This window comes from Thermobia domestica, chromosome 8 (genome assembly GCF_964235325.1).
Source record: "Thermobia domestica chromosome 8, izTheDome1.hap1.1, whole genome shotgun sequence".
Classification (NCBI taxonomy): Eukaryota; Metazoa; Arthropoda; class Insecta; order Zygentoma; family Lepismatidae; genus Thermobia; species Thermobia domestica.
The window spans coordinates 204,311,239-204,328,287 of record NC_137461.1 but is presented as its reverse complement, the minus strand read 5'-3'; the positions used below and the strand labels follow the sequence as shown (position 1 = coordinate 204,328,287).

Here is a 17,049-nt window from a genome sequence, read left to right as displayed (position 1 = left end):
TGTCAAATCACTTATCTTCGAATGTTTCTTGGTTTGAAGAGAACACTGAGTTTGATCTGGAAAGTGGCTTAATGCCCTTAAATAGTAGCCTAGGTCTATATGTTTGTCCCCTACCTTAAAACTCCCATCTCTTTTCGTAGTAGTAGGAGTTAGTGTTGCTCACGAGATGAGGCATAAGGTTTTCTTGTTCCGTCTTGATTCTAGAAGAATTATGAATTTCCTGGTAGCTATATGGTTAGCGTACTAATCTTTAACGCGAGAGATCCGAGTTCCATTCTCGGTAGGTCCACGTCTCATGTAGCCTTGCTGATGAAAGAAATGCTAAGCTCCAATTCACTCCATGTTCACTCGAAGAATTATTACTCATGTTGTCTCGATTCTTAAAAAAAGATTTTCTCGTCTCGTTTAGTAAATTTGTGTATCAAATTTATGCTCTATTTTTTTTCTTAATTTCATCTAGAAATTTCTGGATCCTTCCACGTCACGAGAGGTCTACGAAAGATGTGATATAACAACATTTAAACCACATTTATTTTTTTCAGTATATTACCTAACAACTTGCATATGTTTAAATGGTGATAAATGCTCTTCATTATTATCACATAATTACTTTATCAATTTAGAGTTTTCATATATGAATCATGTAACAATAAAACAGAAATTGAAATATGAGACTTATTTAGTGAACTAGTGTTGCCCACGAGATTCTCTTCTCGTCTCGAAACTAAACGAAAATTATCATGTTTCTCGTCTCACATCGAATTTAGAAAGGTACTTCTCGTCTCGTAGAAAACTCTAGTGGAACGGAACTTGATTATTCGGCAGAACCTCAAAAAAGAAGGACTTCGAAAGAAACTAATGATAAGTTTACCGATTTTTCTCTTAATTGGGAGGTAAAAGGTAAAAAGTTCCCTAAAGTTCGGTCTGTAACTAAAATCGACTATTTCCCAAGATTTCAGCATATTTTACCCTGGAAATTCGCTTTTCCTCATTTGCTAAAGTTTGTTACCAAAGTCCTTTCAATTTACGAAAGGTGTATTCGCAAGAATAGTACACGTTGGACATAAACAGGTCTAATTATAATGTCTTAAAAAAGAGATTATTGGGTAGATCATGAATGTGAGAGACAATGTTCATCTAGAAGCTAAAGAACAATTGTCACCAATTGGCTTAAGGCTGCAGACTACTAAATATTTTTGAAAAAGTAATATTTTTTCTTTTGCCCGTTTTTCGTAAGTGGAAAGTGGTAATAAAATGTAACTTGCCACAGTAATAGATAATGTTATTCTACACCCGAAAATACGAATCGGAAAGATTTTCAGTGTTTCCATCCATATAAATTACAGTGTGACCAGAATTTGAATTACTCAAAAATCTAGGTTAAGGCAGCGACTAGAAAAATTAACTCAACGGTAATTGATGACTTATCATGCTGTCTATGTTCCTTTTTTACTACTTTTTAAATAATATTTCTATTTATTTTATGAACCTTACATAAATTATTACAAAATAAATAAGTCATTACAAAATAAATAGAAACATTATTTCAAAAGTAGTAAACAAGGAACATATACAGCATGATAAGTCATCAATTACCGTTGAGTTCATTTTTCTAGTCGCTGCCTTTACGTAGATTTATGAGTAATTCAAATTCTGGTCACATTGTAATTTCTATGGATTGCAACACTGAAAATTTTTCCGCTTCGTATTTTCGGGTGTAGAATAACATTATCTATTATTGCGGTAAGTTACATTTTATTACGTCTTTCCAGTTACGAAAAACGGGCAAAAGAAAAATTACTAGTTTTTCAAAAATATTTAGTAGTCTGTCCCCTTAATGTAAGATAACATACATTGGCATGCATTTATTTCTGCAGCACTAAACGTTCAGGCTCCTTAAGCTTATCATTCTTTTGTTCCTTTCTTTTATCTTTATCTCTTTCATGTGTCACTAAAAGCTTAGAGGGGGCATGGTGGCTCAGTGGTACAGCACTTTCCAGGTCTGATCCTTGGCCAAGTAAGCTTGTTTTAGATTAGATCGTGTCCGTGGCTTTTCTCAGGGTATTCAAATTTCCACCCACTTTTTTCATTCCACCATTCTTCCATCATTATTCACTTATCTTAATTATCAGTCTTCCTTAGCCTAAATAGCATAATCGTGAAACGTTGAACTGAAAGATTTCATTTCACTGGAAGCATTAGAAGATGTATTTCAGTGAAAGAGAAACAACTTATCCAATAGCAGAATATATTAGTAATTTCATTTCCAATATTACTAGTTCACAGATGTGTGAAAAGAAATCTACAGTAGTTACGCAAACCAGCTATAGCCCTTTCTATCGGTCTAATAGCTAGCTTGTGCGTCTTTGGTGTCAATTCGCGGTGAGAGACCATTGAAATTGAATCCATTATTGTAGTTCGGACTACACCTTATACCTACCTCGTATATATCCACGTTTCATATAGCCTCTGTGTTGTAAAAAGACGCAAAACTAGGAAAACTAGCAATAATGAATAAAAGCATGATTCATACCCCATATATATATATGACGGGTGTCTCACTAAAAATTGGCCCACTTTCATAATTGCAATGAAACTTTTTATTGTTGTCGGCACAGTCAGCACTACTAATTGTTGCTATTGATTGTGTGTTGCGGGAGTTAGATAGGAAGCGGCCTAATTGTTGTTGCATACCCACGACAGTATATAGCCGTGAAGATTATATGCAGGCGAATGTGTGACGGTGGTTTGCAAGACATATTCCCTTCAGCAGAGAATGGCAATAATTGAGACATTTGTGTTCGCCGGCTCCTTTTTTGCAGACGCAGGAAATTTTTGCAGACAAGTTTCCTGGTGTAGATGTTCCTGAGAAGAGCAGTGTTCAAAGATGGTGAAAAAGTGGCGTACAACACGATCAGCTGCAAACGTTAAAAAAAAAAAAATCCCATCCGTTCGTACACTTGCTTTGCTAAATGATATCGAAGTACGGGTGTCGAGAAGCCCTCTCAAGTCAAAAAGTAAGTTATCACAAGAAGTGGGTATTCCGCGCCATACATGTCAACGTGTTTTACACAGTCTACAAATGAAGCCGTGCAAAATAACATGTGTGCAAGAACTCAAAGAGAGAGGCAAGGCGAAATGTCTTGATTACTGTACTTGGCTTCTTCAGACAATTGAGAGTGGTTTGATGAATCTTATACTGTTTTTCGTGACTGATATTGGTTCGTGGAGCTTCACATAATTCATCAACAGTCTCTCCATGACGAAAAGATCGAAGTCTGGTTTGCTGTGTCTACCAATAGGATTGTGGGTCCCATATTTTTGAGTCAACATAAAGCTGTATATTTGTGCACAAAGTTGTATATTGGAGCGTTTTAAAGAAATTTATGAACACCTGATACCTTTGGAACGCTTTTATACCTAATTTCAACAGAATGGGGCAATCTGTTATACTTTTCGTGCATCATTTATACTAATTCACGAAAAATTCATAGAGGAAAGGACAATCAGTAAAGTATTCTGGCCTCTGCGATCACCAGATTACTTATGATTTTTATTTTTAGGATACTTTGAAGCATAAAATTTAGTCAAATAGACCTAGAACATTAGAAAACTTGAAGGACAATGTCCATAGTGAAATTCGAAAAATTGACCCAGCACAGTTGCATAGAGTGTACAACAAGTGAGGCGTGTGTAAATGTGCATGAAGAGAACATTTTCAGCACCTTTTGTAATTTTACGTAATTTTTATGAGTACAGATCTTTCCATTAATGACATATTTGTGTATTTTTTCTGTACCATCGGATAGTATTTATTTACTTTTATGAAATCACTCATTCAAACTCAAGAGAAGCGGGTCATTTTTTCGTATATATACATTGTATTCACATATGTGCACACTTGAAGAGAAGATTATACCATCATATTAGTCACACTGTAATATTTAAACATTGGGGAAAATTTTAGTGTAATTCCATTACATTATTTTCTTTCACATCTTTTCCGATTAAGCTGGGTAGCCAGTTTTCCAAACAAGATTGTCATACAGAGCTCTTTGTTTCCCTGTATACATTTTATTATAGAATTTTCTATAATTACATCTTCTTTATAATATAATGAAAACAATGTTGTTGAAAACCAGTAAATTTGTTTTGTCTCATAATTTAATAATTCTTTCTGAAGGAAAATCTCTCCATCTTTGTTACTTAATCTTAATGAATAAAATAACTCTTATTTAGTACTGATCAGACAATAATATCCTTCTTACATAATAATTCGTGTCATCTGCAATTATGCAAACAATGTATTAAATATCATGTTAATCATATCATTATTGCAGTTAAAAATAAAATATTTTGCAAATTACTTAATTGTGCTACTAGAGTAGTTTATTACTTTAAATATTGAAGGAAACAAACAAACGAAAAAGGTTTTCAAATCAGCTACAAATACAGATACTATATATATTTTGAAACCATATTATTGCAAACATGTAAAGTTTTGTCAATGAAGTATCGTTTTAAAAAAAAAAAAAAGTTAGTGGCTAATACGCCTTCCATTCCTGGTGGAGAAGCATAAAAATTAATTACACAATCATTCATTTTCAATAACTACACAATTATCCGTCGCCTTTAACTTAAAGGATGTAATTATGAAATATTAAACTTTTTTTTTTTTTTTTTTTTTTTTTGCGAAGTCAAGTAGTGAAAGTACTGTAAGTAAAAACTACATCATTACTTTACTACACAGGTTATGTATATACAAGCCTTATTTATATATTTATTTTTGTATGTATTCTGTTTTCTGAGGCTAATTTTCGACTATTATTATTTTGTATTTTGTTTAAAATTGATCTGGTTCTTAAGGGCTTCATATAAAAAGGCTACACTATTTCAAATTTTACTTGTAAAAATTGTCGCCAAGACTGCGAAGAAAATAGTTAAGAAAGTTAAGAAAATTGCTTCTCTCACTTATTTTTATTTCTCATCTCCCCTAACTCCAACCTTTGGTGTATCGATTCAGTTAGTGAAACTATTAAGTATAAATTAATATTATATGTCACAGTCCAAATGGTGAAGAATCAATTTACAGAAGTGGAGACCCATATGGAGAGGTGACCCATTTAGTACACGTAACACATGTTCTAATCTTAAAATTTGGGTTGTGCAACATGAAGAGGTAAAGGCCAAGGTGTTAGGGTTTTACTGTAGTTTGACTTTATATTTTAGTTTACGACTAACAAAATAGAAATGTTAAATTCACCTGAGTAACGATTAAAGTATTTCGGATGATCAGGCTTCCTTCAGAAATAATACTAGGTTCCATATATCATGCTCTGGTCGGTTTCGAATTTTATACACACCAAAGTTACTCACATTAATAAAATATTTTTAAAATGCTTAATAATAATAATAACAATTTTATTTCAGTGCTGACATAATCAGTAAACAAGTAATAACAAGCAAAGTATTCCTGCCTCGAATGGACATGCACGCTTCCTACGATATAAAAGGCCGAGTGCTTCTGCTGCCCATCACTGGGAATGGAAACTTCACTGCCACATTCAGTAAGTTGCTTTTTATATTTTCCATTCTTAAATAGAAACAAATAACATATTTGAAAAAAGAAGGTCATAGTCAGTCACTCATTACGAATATTGCCTTAGAGTAAGTACTCTTTGATTGTTTTATTCTGAAATAATTCAATCTAGGTATATCGTACCAGTTACTACAATGTATTTATCTTTAAAACTTTGGAGTCTAAATGTCTCTGATTTTCTTCAGTTAGAACCTGAATTTGATTTGGAGAAAACAACGAGGACGGCCTGTTTGTCCCATCACGATTAACACTGCTGAAAACCACTGTTCGTAGGTCTCCTTAATAAAATTTCCCTCGACTGACACAAAATTTTCCCTTTTCTTATCAAATTTTCTCCAGTTTGTTGAGAGTAAAATTCCTATGATAGAAGATATATGGTAAGATTAATTTATCTATATTAAAGGAAGTTCCAACCATATTTGTTTTATTCATTATCTATATTTGTTTTATTCATTTGCTTTTTGCTTGTATTATTTTTTCCTTCATAATTTTTAACAAAAAAGTAATAACAGAAATACACCCAGCCAGCAATAATTTGCATAATTGGCGTAAATTATGATACTTTGAACACAGACATACACGAAAAATACACAAACTATTGCTATTGATTTGCTTTATTTCTGAAGATCAAAGAAAAATTTAAGTATTTATATTGGTCAATCTATCAGTACGAGAATTTCCCTGGTTTTTTCGCATCTTATCGAAAATTTCCCCTTTTCCCTTTTTGCTAAATTTAGCTACGAAAATTCCCTAGATTAGGGAAATTTCCCTGAAACTACGAACACTGCTGGTAACAGGCCTGAATGGAAAATGTAGATGGCTCCAGGGGTACACCCACTTGAGTATCCACTGGGTCCGGACCCTCCAAAAAGGACTTCATAACTCGAAATATGTTTGTAGACTTTCTTAATAATACTATATTTGTTGAGCAGAGAATTGATCAATGTAGCGTGATCTTACACTTCATCTATACTCTTTCTTATAAGAACAACTTAGTTCTAGAATTTTTTTCTGAGAATGCAGGTGGCAGTGCTCATCAATTACACATCGTCTTTTCGGATGAAGGATATAAAACTGGTTCGATAGTACATAGACTTAGTCTCTTACAGTATTGGACCCTCCCAATAAAAGTTTCTGGGTGCGCGCCTGGATACCTCTCATGGATATTTTCACAACACAAGTTATCGACACTGTGATTTCTTTTTTCTTTCCTTCTTTCTTTCTTTTTCTTTTTCTGGAATATCTGAAATCTTGCTTTTATTTCAAATAACCCTGCGTCATTTCTAACATGGTGTTCTGTGATGTCCCAGTAAATCATACGAACACATAGTGAACAGACAAGGAATTGATGCATTGATAAAGGCAGTTTTGCAAAGGCGTAACCATCGGCAATGCATACGGTACAACACACGGGGTCTCTGCACGAAGGGACCCCGCCCCGTTGTTTAAAGCTCATATTGCTTATTACTAACTACTTAGATTACCCTGATATTCGGTTTTTGTATGTGAGGTTTGTATATTATAATATTTCAAATTAGTAGCAAACTTGTAGTATCTAATCTTCATTGATAAAATGCAGGTTATGTTCAAAAAGTAAAAATCAATTGAATCGTTGAGTTCGGAAACCGGTTATCTTCATCGAAGCTAATTTGAGAGGAGTGGCAAACAAAGCTAAATTAATCAATATGTATTTGACATATAGGGATATTTTCATTTTTGAAAAATACAAAAATGTCAGTTCTACGGTCCGAAAATGAAAACAGCCCTATATGTCCGATGTATATTCACTAATTTAGTTTTGTTTGTCACTCCTCTCAAATTAGCTTTGATGGAGATGACCGGTTTTCGAACTCAATGATTCAATTAAATATAAAAACAGCTCGAATGGAACAATACACAATATTTTCCAGATAGCTGGGCCCTTGAATGTGGTTTCTGAAATGACGACTGAACTGATTATTAATACTATCATTGTAATAATTATTAAAATTTTATCTGTGTTGAAGTCAAAAGATATAGCAATTTAACTTGTTTTCATGGTGTCACCTATTCATGATGCCCAGAAGGACAATAGTAGTCATTGCAATAACAAGAAGTCTCAGGAGAGGGGACTTCGAGAAGCAATCGGAGAACCATATTTATATTGAACCACCCGACCGATCTCGATCAAATTTTCAATATAGCTGAGATTCGGGCCTGGAATGTTTTTTATCATTTCACTTTGACGGTGCAACTTAGGGGGAGGGGGAGATACATATATAAAAATAAATAAAAATGAAAGTGACTACGTTTGTAATTTAATAATTCCAGGACCACACGGCCGATCTTGATCAAATTTTCAACATGGATCAGGCTTGAGCCTGCGATGATTTTCATCTTTTCACTTCGACAGTACAACTTAGGGGAGGGAGGGGGTAAGTTACTTATAAATGATCGACAATGATCGATATTAGTATCGAATCCTAGTTTTCGGGGTCGGTGCATATTGAACATATGAAGGTATCATGCATATTGAGGATATCCGAACTAGCTACATATATAGTGTTTTCTAAGCTGAGCTCGTCTCTTAGTGCCTTATATAGCCTTTTTTTATAAATAGATTTCTATTTTGAGAAGTATGCTTGAACGATGAAATTTGTTTCATAAACAAGGAGAGATAGAATATACCTAGGTATGATGTTTAAGTATTACCATTTCTAATTTGCTTTAGACAAGCAATATTCATAGTGTTTTTATTTAAAGTTAAACGATGCTTTTTCAATACAGAGCTATATGAGACGTAGATCTACAGCTTAATGTGATGTCAAAATCACAAAATTTCCTAGTACCAATCAAACCAGATTCCCCCCACATCAGAAGCGCGTATGCTAATCATATAGCCATAAGGGAGCTCACAGTGTATGTAACAGCGCAAGGTGTTTTTATACACAGACAGATTAACTACCGTAAGACCCTAAACCTGAAATCATCAACTACTCATTTTCAATCAAATGTTATATCCAATTTTGTGTCTTCTGGCACATACTAGGAGAAACCGCAAAACAATGGTCAAATCTAAATAACTTTTGGAAAAATTGAGTTGAAAACTTTTAAAAAATTGGCATTTGCTTGCCTCGTCAAGAGGGCCAATAGTTTAGAAGGCCAAGTCAATTTGATCATATTAAAATATAGAAAAAAATCAAACAACAGTGTACGAAATAATTATTTCAGAATTAACATTTTCGATGTTGTTGTAACGTATCCAACTTAAATGTTGCCTGCCTAGCAAAACGGGTCTTCCGGAAAAATATGTGACAAAGTAAATCATAATTGATATAATTATGTAAAGAAGAAAATTTTTTACACTATTTTTAAAAAATCATAAACACCTCCTCACAGGTGTTTAATCAATGTATTTACAACAACTAAATCCAGGGGCGGATCCAGGACGGACTTCTGGGAGAAGGTGGGTTGTAATACTGCTACTTAGAGCTACTTTTGAGAGCTCCAAACTCTGAGATGAGTTTTATTTATAGACCTGTATAAAATAAGAAAGTTTCCTCTTCTGAGGGGAGGGCGATGGCTCCGATCGTCCCTGACTAAATCACATTTTTGTGTTGATAATGAGGTAATGTACCTGCTTCTTGATGATAAATTTGATTTTTTAAAAGTATTCTGAAACGAGACGATGATATCAGAATTATTAACAAAAAATGAATATAGGCCTATCTGTAGTATTAAATGCTTTTTAAAACATTATACATTATGGCATTGCTTCATGATCATTTAACCTCTTATTTTTACTTAGCTAATATATAGATAGCCTTACATAAAATCCACTCCAGGAATTAAGGTAGACATGTTGTTTGAATCACTCTTTATTAAATAATAACTTATAAATGTCATTCCTTAATCTACACAGTTTTTCTTTGTCGTATTGTTGTCATGTTGTACTCACAATCCAACACGACTATTGTCATGTAAAAAATATAAACATCCATATATAAGTGAATATATAATATAAATAGCCATAACAATACATATAAAACTTTATCTGAATAGCTCGCAGAAAACCACAGACTATAACTTACATATTATCAGGCTATTGTTCTTCCATAGCTCTCTTAGGCGAAACCCATTACCACTCCTAACAATATCTACTAAAATACTTAGTATTGATCAATCTCCTTGGAATCAAGCGCAGCTCCACTCACTATTTGACATCATTTACCAGATCTTGGGCTTCATCATCCCCACCTTCCACTGATACATTAGTATCCGTATCAGTGATAATATAGCTTTAATTTCTTAGGAAGCAAATGGAGGGAAATATACATTTATTTTGAGGGGCAGCTATTTCTTTTATATCGAAAATAATAGTTCTATATTACTTAACTTATACTACAATACAACATATCTGGTGGGGCAGTCAGAGAGAAGGGGCTGACAATGCCACTGGGAATTGCTCGTTCCGTTTTATACCCTGTAGCGTCTTCACTGATTCGCATCTTCAGGAAGAATTATTCCTAGGAATGAAACCCAAATTCCACTCATTTATTTCAATAGTGAGAACGCGAACGGACCAACTCGTTTTTGCAGGATATTTCTGGCTCTTTGTCCACAGTGTGCGAGTTTGTGCACCTAATCACAGCAGAGGCTCTTTATGCATACCTCAAGGTGATATTTAACTTTGAAATAAACGAGACACAAAGAAGCAAAAACAAATTTGAAAAATATAATGAATAAAAATTCTCTAACTCATAAACTCGGCAATTTTTCAGTTCTGATTTTCTTTTAAAATTTCTAATTATATACTTCTCACTTCTAATATTATACATTGGGCAGACCAAAACCTTTCAAATCATAATCAATTCAAGAAAATAATAGTAATTTACATTTCTTACATGAAAATTTATAAATATTTTAGAATTTTTCTTACTTTTAGTACTGCAACGACTCCTCACGGTCTTGCAATTAATTAACCTTCTGAAACTCGAGTTGTGATACCCTTAGGTAGTAATTAACACGTAAGTCGGAGAAAGTATAAAAATGAAATTTTAAACTCTTTATTGAGTGTTTGCCCCACTGTGGAGTGCTGTAATATTCCTATGTATATCTGTCACGGCCTATTCACGATTTACTTAATTTAAATCAAGTTACTAAATGTTATTTTAACATTTTCATGTTTAAGACCCCCAAATTACAATAAAGTTAAACACTTCTTTCTTCTTAATACTAGTACTTGGTTGCTGCACAGTTTCACAAGCACAAGATATCCTTGATAGCTAAATTGAGCCCGGCAAAACTACATCAAAATAGTGTTAAACTCAGAGTATAGATACCAGTACTGTTAAAATTTGAATAATTCATTATTCATGGCTTTTCTCGAACACACATTATCCGAATAATTATTTGAACTATTATTTGAAAAACAAATGATTATTCGAATAATTGCTTGAACACTGAACACAAGGTGTGACCAAAAGATAAGGTCGGTGAATCATTTTATTAAGAAGAAAGTAATAAGCTTACATCAAATATAAATTCATCTACTTCAAAATATTCCCCTTGGCTTGAGGTATACTTATTAGAACGTTGATTCTACAATTGGAAGCACTTCTGGAAGATTTCTTCCTTCAAGGTCTTCAACTGCGCCATTATCATCCTCTCAATGTCCAAAAATGTGTCAAAATGCCTTCATTTCAGCACAGTTTTGATTTTTAGGAAGAACTAGCAGTCGCATGCTGCTATATCCTGAATGTACGCCATAAAAAACAAGGTGTGGGGGACGAATTTCGCACTCACTCTTCACTTTTACGAAGTGGCGGTTAAAATGTTTTGTACGGACCCTTACAAGATGTTTAGTATTTTGACAACTCTCAAATCACTCGCCTTTTTGAAAGATCATTTGTGCCACTTTTTGCAAGTTTTTATCTGTTTTTGACGTCGAAGGGTATAATGATTTTAAAATTTTCATGAGCTTCTTCGGCACTTTTTTGCAGCTTAAAACAAAATTTAATGTTGGCGCACGACAAACACTCTTACATGTCCTCACTCGAATTCAACTCACATGTCACAATTCCTTCAAACGGGACACTGACTGTCCCAAAGATCCAGGCTGCTGAGCTTACTATTGAAATGGCTAAAACGTCGATAGGTCGCGCTGTGCAACTGCATTCACCATAAATTTTTATCACGTCTCGTACAAACATTTGGATATTCGGATAATTTTAACAGCATTAATATACACGAAATCATCAAATTGGATTTAAATTCAACTGAAATTCAACTGAAATATCCGCGAATAATTATGCGGATAATGCGTGTTCGAAAAAAATGAAATATTCAAATGAATTATTCAAATTTTAACAGTACTGGTATCTATACTCTGAGTTTGACACTATTTTGATGTCGTTTTGCCGGGCTCAATTTAGCTATCAAGGATATATTGTGCTTGTGAAACTGTGCAAAAGCCAAATACTAGTCTTAAGAGGAAAGGAATGTTTAACTTTATTGTAATTTGGGGTCTTTAACATGAAAATGTTAAAGTAACATTTAGTAACTTGATTTAAATTAAGTAAATCGTGAATAGGTCGTGACAGATATACATAGGAATATTACAGCGCTCCACAGTGAGGCAAAAACTCAATAACGAGATTAAAATTTCATTTTTTTTATTTTCTCGGACTTATTAGCTGTCAATATGTGTTAGTTACTATCTGAGGGTATCACAACTCGAGTTTCAGAAGGTTAAATTAACTACAAGACCATGAAGAGTCGTTGTAGTACTGAAAGTAAGAAAAATTCGAGGGCTTACTGGGCTTACTATTGAAATAGCTAAAACGTTGATAGGTCGCGCTGTGCAACTGCATTCACCATAAATTCTTATCACACCTCGTACAAACATACGGATATTCGAATAATTTTAACAGCATTAATATACACGAAATCGTCAAATTGAATTTAAATTTAACTGAAATCTATAAAATATTAATTAATATTACATAATGTGAGTTCAATTACAATTATTGTGCACTTGAAAATATTTATCCATAATACTTGTTATATTGTTCTAATAAAACATCAGCCTTCATATGTCATCACACTTGTATACATTAGGTGTGAAAGTATTGTGTTAACTTTAGTATGAGCAGCATTGTTGTCATAGACATTAAGCTGTTAAATCAAAGTAAGTGAAGTTCAATAAGACGAGATAAGTAAAGCATATTATATTATTTATTTTCATGTGCTACTTCCTAGGCCTATAATGTATTATTATTGTTACAGCTGATACTTTGAGTGACCTCGTGATGAAAGCAGATTTGGTGAAGCGCAACAATGATACGTATTTTGAAATGAGAGAAGTAACCATGAAACTGAAAGTGGGTGATGCTAAAGTACATTTTGAAAATCTTTTTGGAGGAGACGAAACTCTCAGTAAGTATTATTTCAAGATTTCAAGATGTATCATCTTAAACTGAGTCTTTTATTTTGCACACATGACTATCTCCATATTGTTGAAGTCGATCCAAACAAAAACGTTTTAAAGAAATCGTTTTCGCAAATCAAGATGGAAATTGTAGCAAAATTAATTTTTTCTTTCTATTTTGCTCCTGAAAAGTAGTCCGCATAAAACCTGGACTAATGTATAAACGGTTGACTAAGAACTATAAATTTAAAGTAAATTAAAAAATTAAAAATTTGTTCTACAATATCATTAGTATCATATTAATTGATGATGTACCAACATTTTTGACCCATTATCATGTGACCCACAAATATTTGCTAACAAATCCTAACTTAACCGAATCCAATGTGACCTAACCTAACCTTGCCACACTAAATCTAAATAAGCCAAATGAAATATATCTTTGTCTAAGCTTAATATTATGTAACTTAATATTTTAATCTTTTGAGCCAAAGTTAAAAAATCTTGAGAAATCAAGAATTTATATATAGTAGAGTTGGAAAGAAAAGAAAAAATCCACTCCTAAGTTTAAAATGCCCTGGATTCCAAGTTTTAAGGCACTTTTTCGTCGGTAATGACGTCATCAAAACGACCATCTCGAGGGAAAATATTATTTTTGAATAAAATTACTTCTTATCTTATCTTGCTTGTATAACAATTTATTTTCATACAAGTTGGAGCTGTAAACTGTAGAAATTTAAAAGGCCAAGTTTGCCATATATGATTAAATATGGTGACCAACATGGCTGTCAGAATGGAAATAAAGCCCACAGGTATATGACCATGTTTGGTATTGAATAGTATGTTAGTGTGTGTTTGAGATAGTGAAGCCCAGTGAAAGCACCAAACAATCGTAAAAGCAAGCATTCATAACAGACAAATGCCCTTGAGCAGCCGTTAGTCATATTTACAACTAAAACATGAACTTAACGGGAAGTTCTACATTGTATATTTATTAAGTAATTACCCACATTCTATTATTCACGTAAGAATTTCTTATACACTGAATGCAACTTTTCTTTCATACTCAATAAAACTATTCTTAAAATTATTTGTATTTGTAAACTAATTATGTCATTACTTAGTTATATTCTAATTATTTAATATTTCAGCGACTACATTTTTCTCAACTAAAAAGAAATTATATCATAACGATGAAATAAACATGATTGAAAATATAATAAATTTGAAAAAAAATAAGCAACGTGAACAATGCTAATTATATTCATTTTTATTTATTTCATGTTACTTAATTATTATGTATTCCAATTAGCAGTCATTGTCTACAAAATCATCATCCATACGAGTAAGCTTGTAAGCTAAACGATTTAGCAAGAAATCCTTCAACTCATACCTAGGAGCTATATATTTTTACTTTACGCAGACACCAAAGTAGAAATTGTAGCTAATTAAATATTCACAAACTAATATTTTTGGACAAATAGGTTGTGACTTCTTTAAGTTTATCCTAAATACTAAGTTTATACTGTTATATAAAGCAAAATATCAGTCACAGCACTTGCATTCCATGAATTAACTAATCAAATTCTTTCGCAAACATCATTTCCTGAATAGCACCCTTCGCATGAACATAACTGTGTATACCGTGCTCGTTTGTCGTCTCCTATTACCGTTTTCACACTATGAGAATAAATATTAAAAGTGTAACTGATAGTTAATTTCTATCATTTCTGGATTACCACATACACACATACTTTAGAGTGAAACTGTAAGCTTCCGTTCCCTTACACCCAAAGCTAAAAATCACTTCTCCATATCTGTTACAGTTTTTCTTCTGTTTTAGTCAGTTGAAACTGGCCGGAAATCGTCGTTTTCCACCAATTCTGGTTTCAGTAGAGTATTAAAGAAGGAAACGAAACATATTTCTGGAAAACTGAATGCATATTTAAAAAATCCGTTTCTCTTTATTACCGCTTTTGGTCTGGATCAGTCGATGGATAGACGGACAGATGGACATAGTCGTACTATAAGATATCTTGTTCTTATACATAGCACATTTTGAAAGTCTAATAATAATAATAATACAATATAAATTATGGGACAAGATCAAGACATCATTTGTTATTAAAATCCTTTATGTTTGTACTTACTTCCATATTATCCTACATTTAAGTCGTATCAAGATGTTTGTACTTTGAATAGCTGAATGGCACTGTAAAAATCCGCATTATGTACAACACATTTTTTTTTTGTTGTCTACAATGGATCATTTAATTAAAATATATTTTATGCTCATGGCAGTAGTAGAATTCATACATTTTCTTTCTTGTCGATATATTCTTTATTTTCAATGCACTTGTGTTTCGTTCACATCTTTTAGTCAATAAAGCACGTTTTTCTGATATTTCAGGCAAAACTATGCATAACATGCTTCAAGAGAACGCACGGGATATCATTGACGAATTGACTCCTGCCTTGGAAGAAATGGTACCTCAAATAGTTATGACTATTGCTAACAGAGTTTGCAAGAGTACGCCGTATGATATATTGTTCCCAGACTTGTGATGAATATGAAAATGGAAAACTGTAGTAAAGGAAAGTGAAAAATGAAATTGAAAGTGTAAAAATTATTCGTGTAAGGCCAAGCTAAATTTAATATTCTTTCAAAGAGATAAATGAGTATTAGAAATGAACTTTTTAACAAATTAAGCATAATTGTCACACCACTATAATTGTCACATAAATTAACTTGAATTTACCATTGTAATCTGCATATTTATTGCTAAAATGCAATGGTTGACGGCAGTAATATAGTTAAAAATGTAGTCTTAAAATTCTGAGAGTTCTATTATTTAAAATAGTCATTATTTAAAGGAAGTTACTCATTATTAAACAAGTCAATTGTGGCACAGATATATTTTATTGAGAAATATTCAAAACTACGAAACTTCTTTGAAAGAAAGATTACTGTTTTTACGAGTTTTGTTTGAATAATATTTTTTAAAAAATATACGAAGTTTTGGTTGTCATAGTATATTTTGAATTCTCAACATTAAAGAGGCAGACAAGTGTCATCAATGTAGATAAAAATATTGATAATATTATTGTATTTCCAAAAGGGTGCAATAGTGATTTGCTTGTGTTAAATGTGTAACTTTGTAGTAATCAAAAATTCGTATCTTATATAACGTACAGATTTAATTCTAGTAATGATATAAGAGATAATTATTGTGCCATGTTCTTTATATTTCTAGTCAAAATTCATTGTAAATATTAGAATTGTAATAAACAAAATACAAAAGTAAGAATCACAAAGACTGATTAAAGCGCTGTAAAATCTGTTAGGATGGCATCTGTACTATACGTGAAGTTATGAAAATATCAAACTAGTGAGTTATTCATAAGTTCGTTATTTTTCGCCAAATTGTCAATTTAGATAGGTTTTACTGTACATGACTGATTAATTGTACTTAAATACCATATATAAATGATAACATTTAACTATAATGCATTACAAAGTTTAAGTAAGCAAGTATCTCAACAGTAAGTATTGAAATGGGAAATGGTAATAGTTTCTTCACACAACCACATACACACACACACACACACACACACACACACACACACACACACACACACACATACATACATACACACACACACACACACACACATATATATATATATATATATATATATATATATATATATATATATATAATGTTGAATTATTTTTTAAATATTATTACAATACTAAATTACATGTTAATAATAATGTCCTTATCAGACTCAACAATACATAACATATTGGTATCGAACCCAGGTATAATCTGTTATTTAAGAATCATCTTTACACATGATAAGAATCCCTAAAAGTTTAAGTAGTTGAAGAATCATAACAGTGTGAAAGGTATAAGGAGTAATATTGAAATTCTTTAAAATTCTTATCTTTCTTCATAAGCATACCGCAAAGTTAGGAATGTTCGGAGTCTCTCCATATGATTGATATGGAAAGAGGGGCGTCCGCAGAACTTTATGCAAC

At 32.4% G+C, this 17,049-nt stretch overlaps 1 protein-coding gene across 1 annotated transcript in view; it reads left to right on the top strand.

Moving 5' to 3' along the window:
* LOC145691930 (protein takeout-like) overlaps positions 1 to 16,642 on the top strand; it is a 29,147-nt gene extending 12,505 nt beyond the window's left edge. The window contains exons 4-6 of the mRNA XM_081767236.1: positions 5,431 to 5,567; positions 12,866 to 13,015; positions 15,418 to 16,642. Coding sequence (XP_081623362.1) covers positions 5,431 to 5,567; positions 12,866 to 13,015; positions 15,418 to 15,572 — 442 coding nt within the window. The 3' untranslated portion in view covers positions 15,573 to 16,642. The remainder of the gene's footprint in view (positions 1 to 5,430; positions 5,568 to 12,865; positions 13,016 to 15,417) is intronic.
* The last annotated feature ends 407 nt before the right edge of the window (positions 16,643 to 17,049 follow it).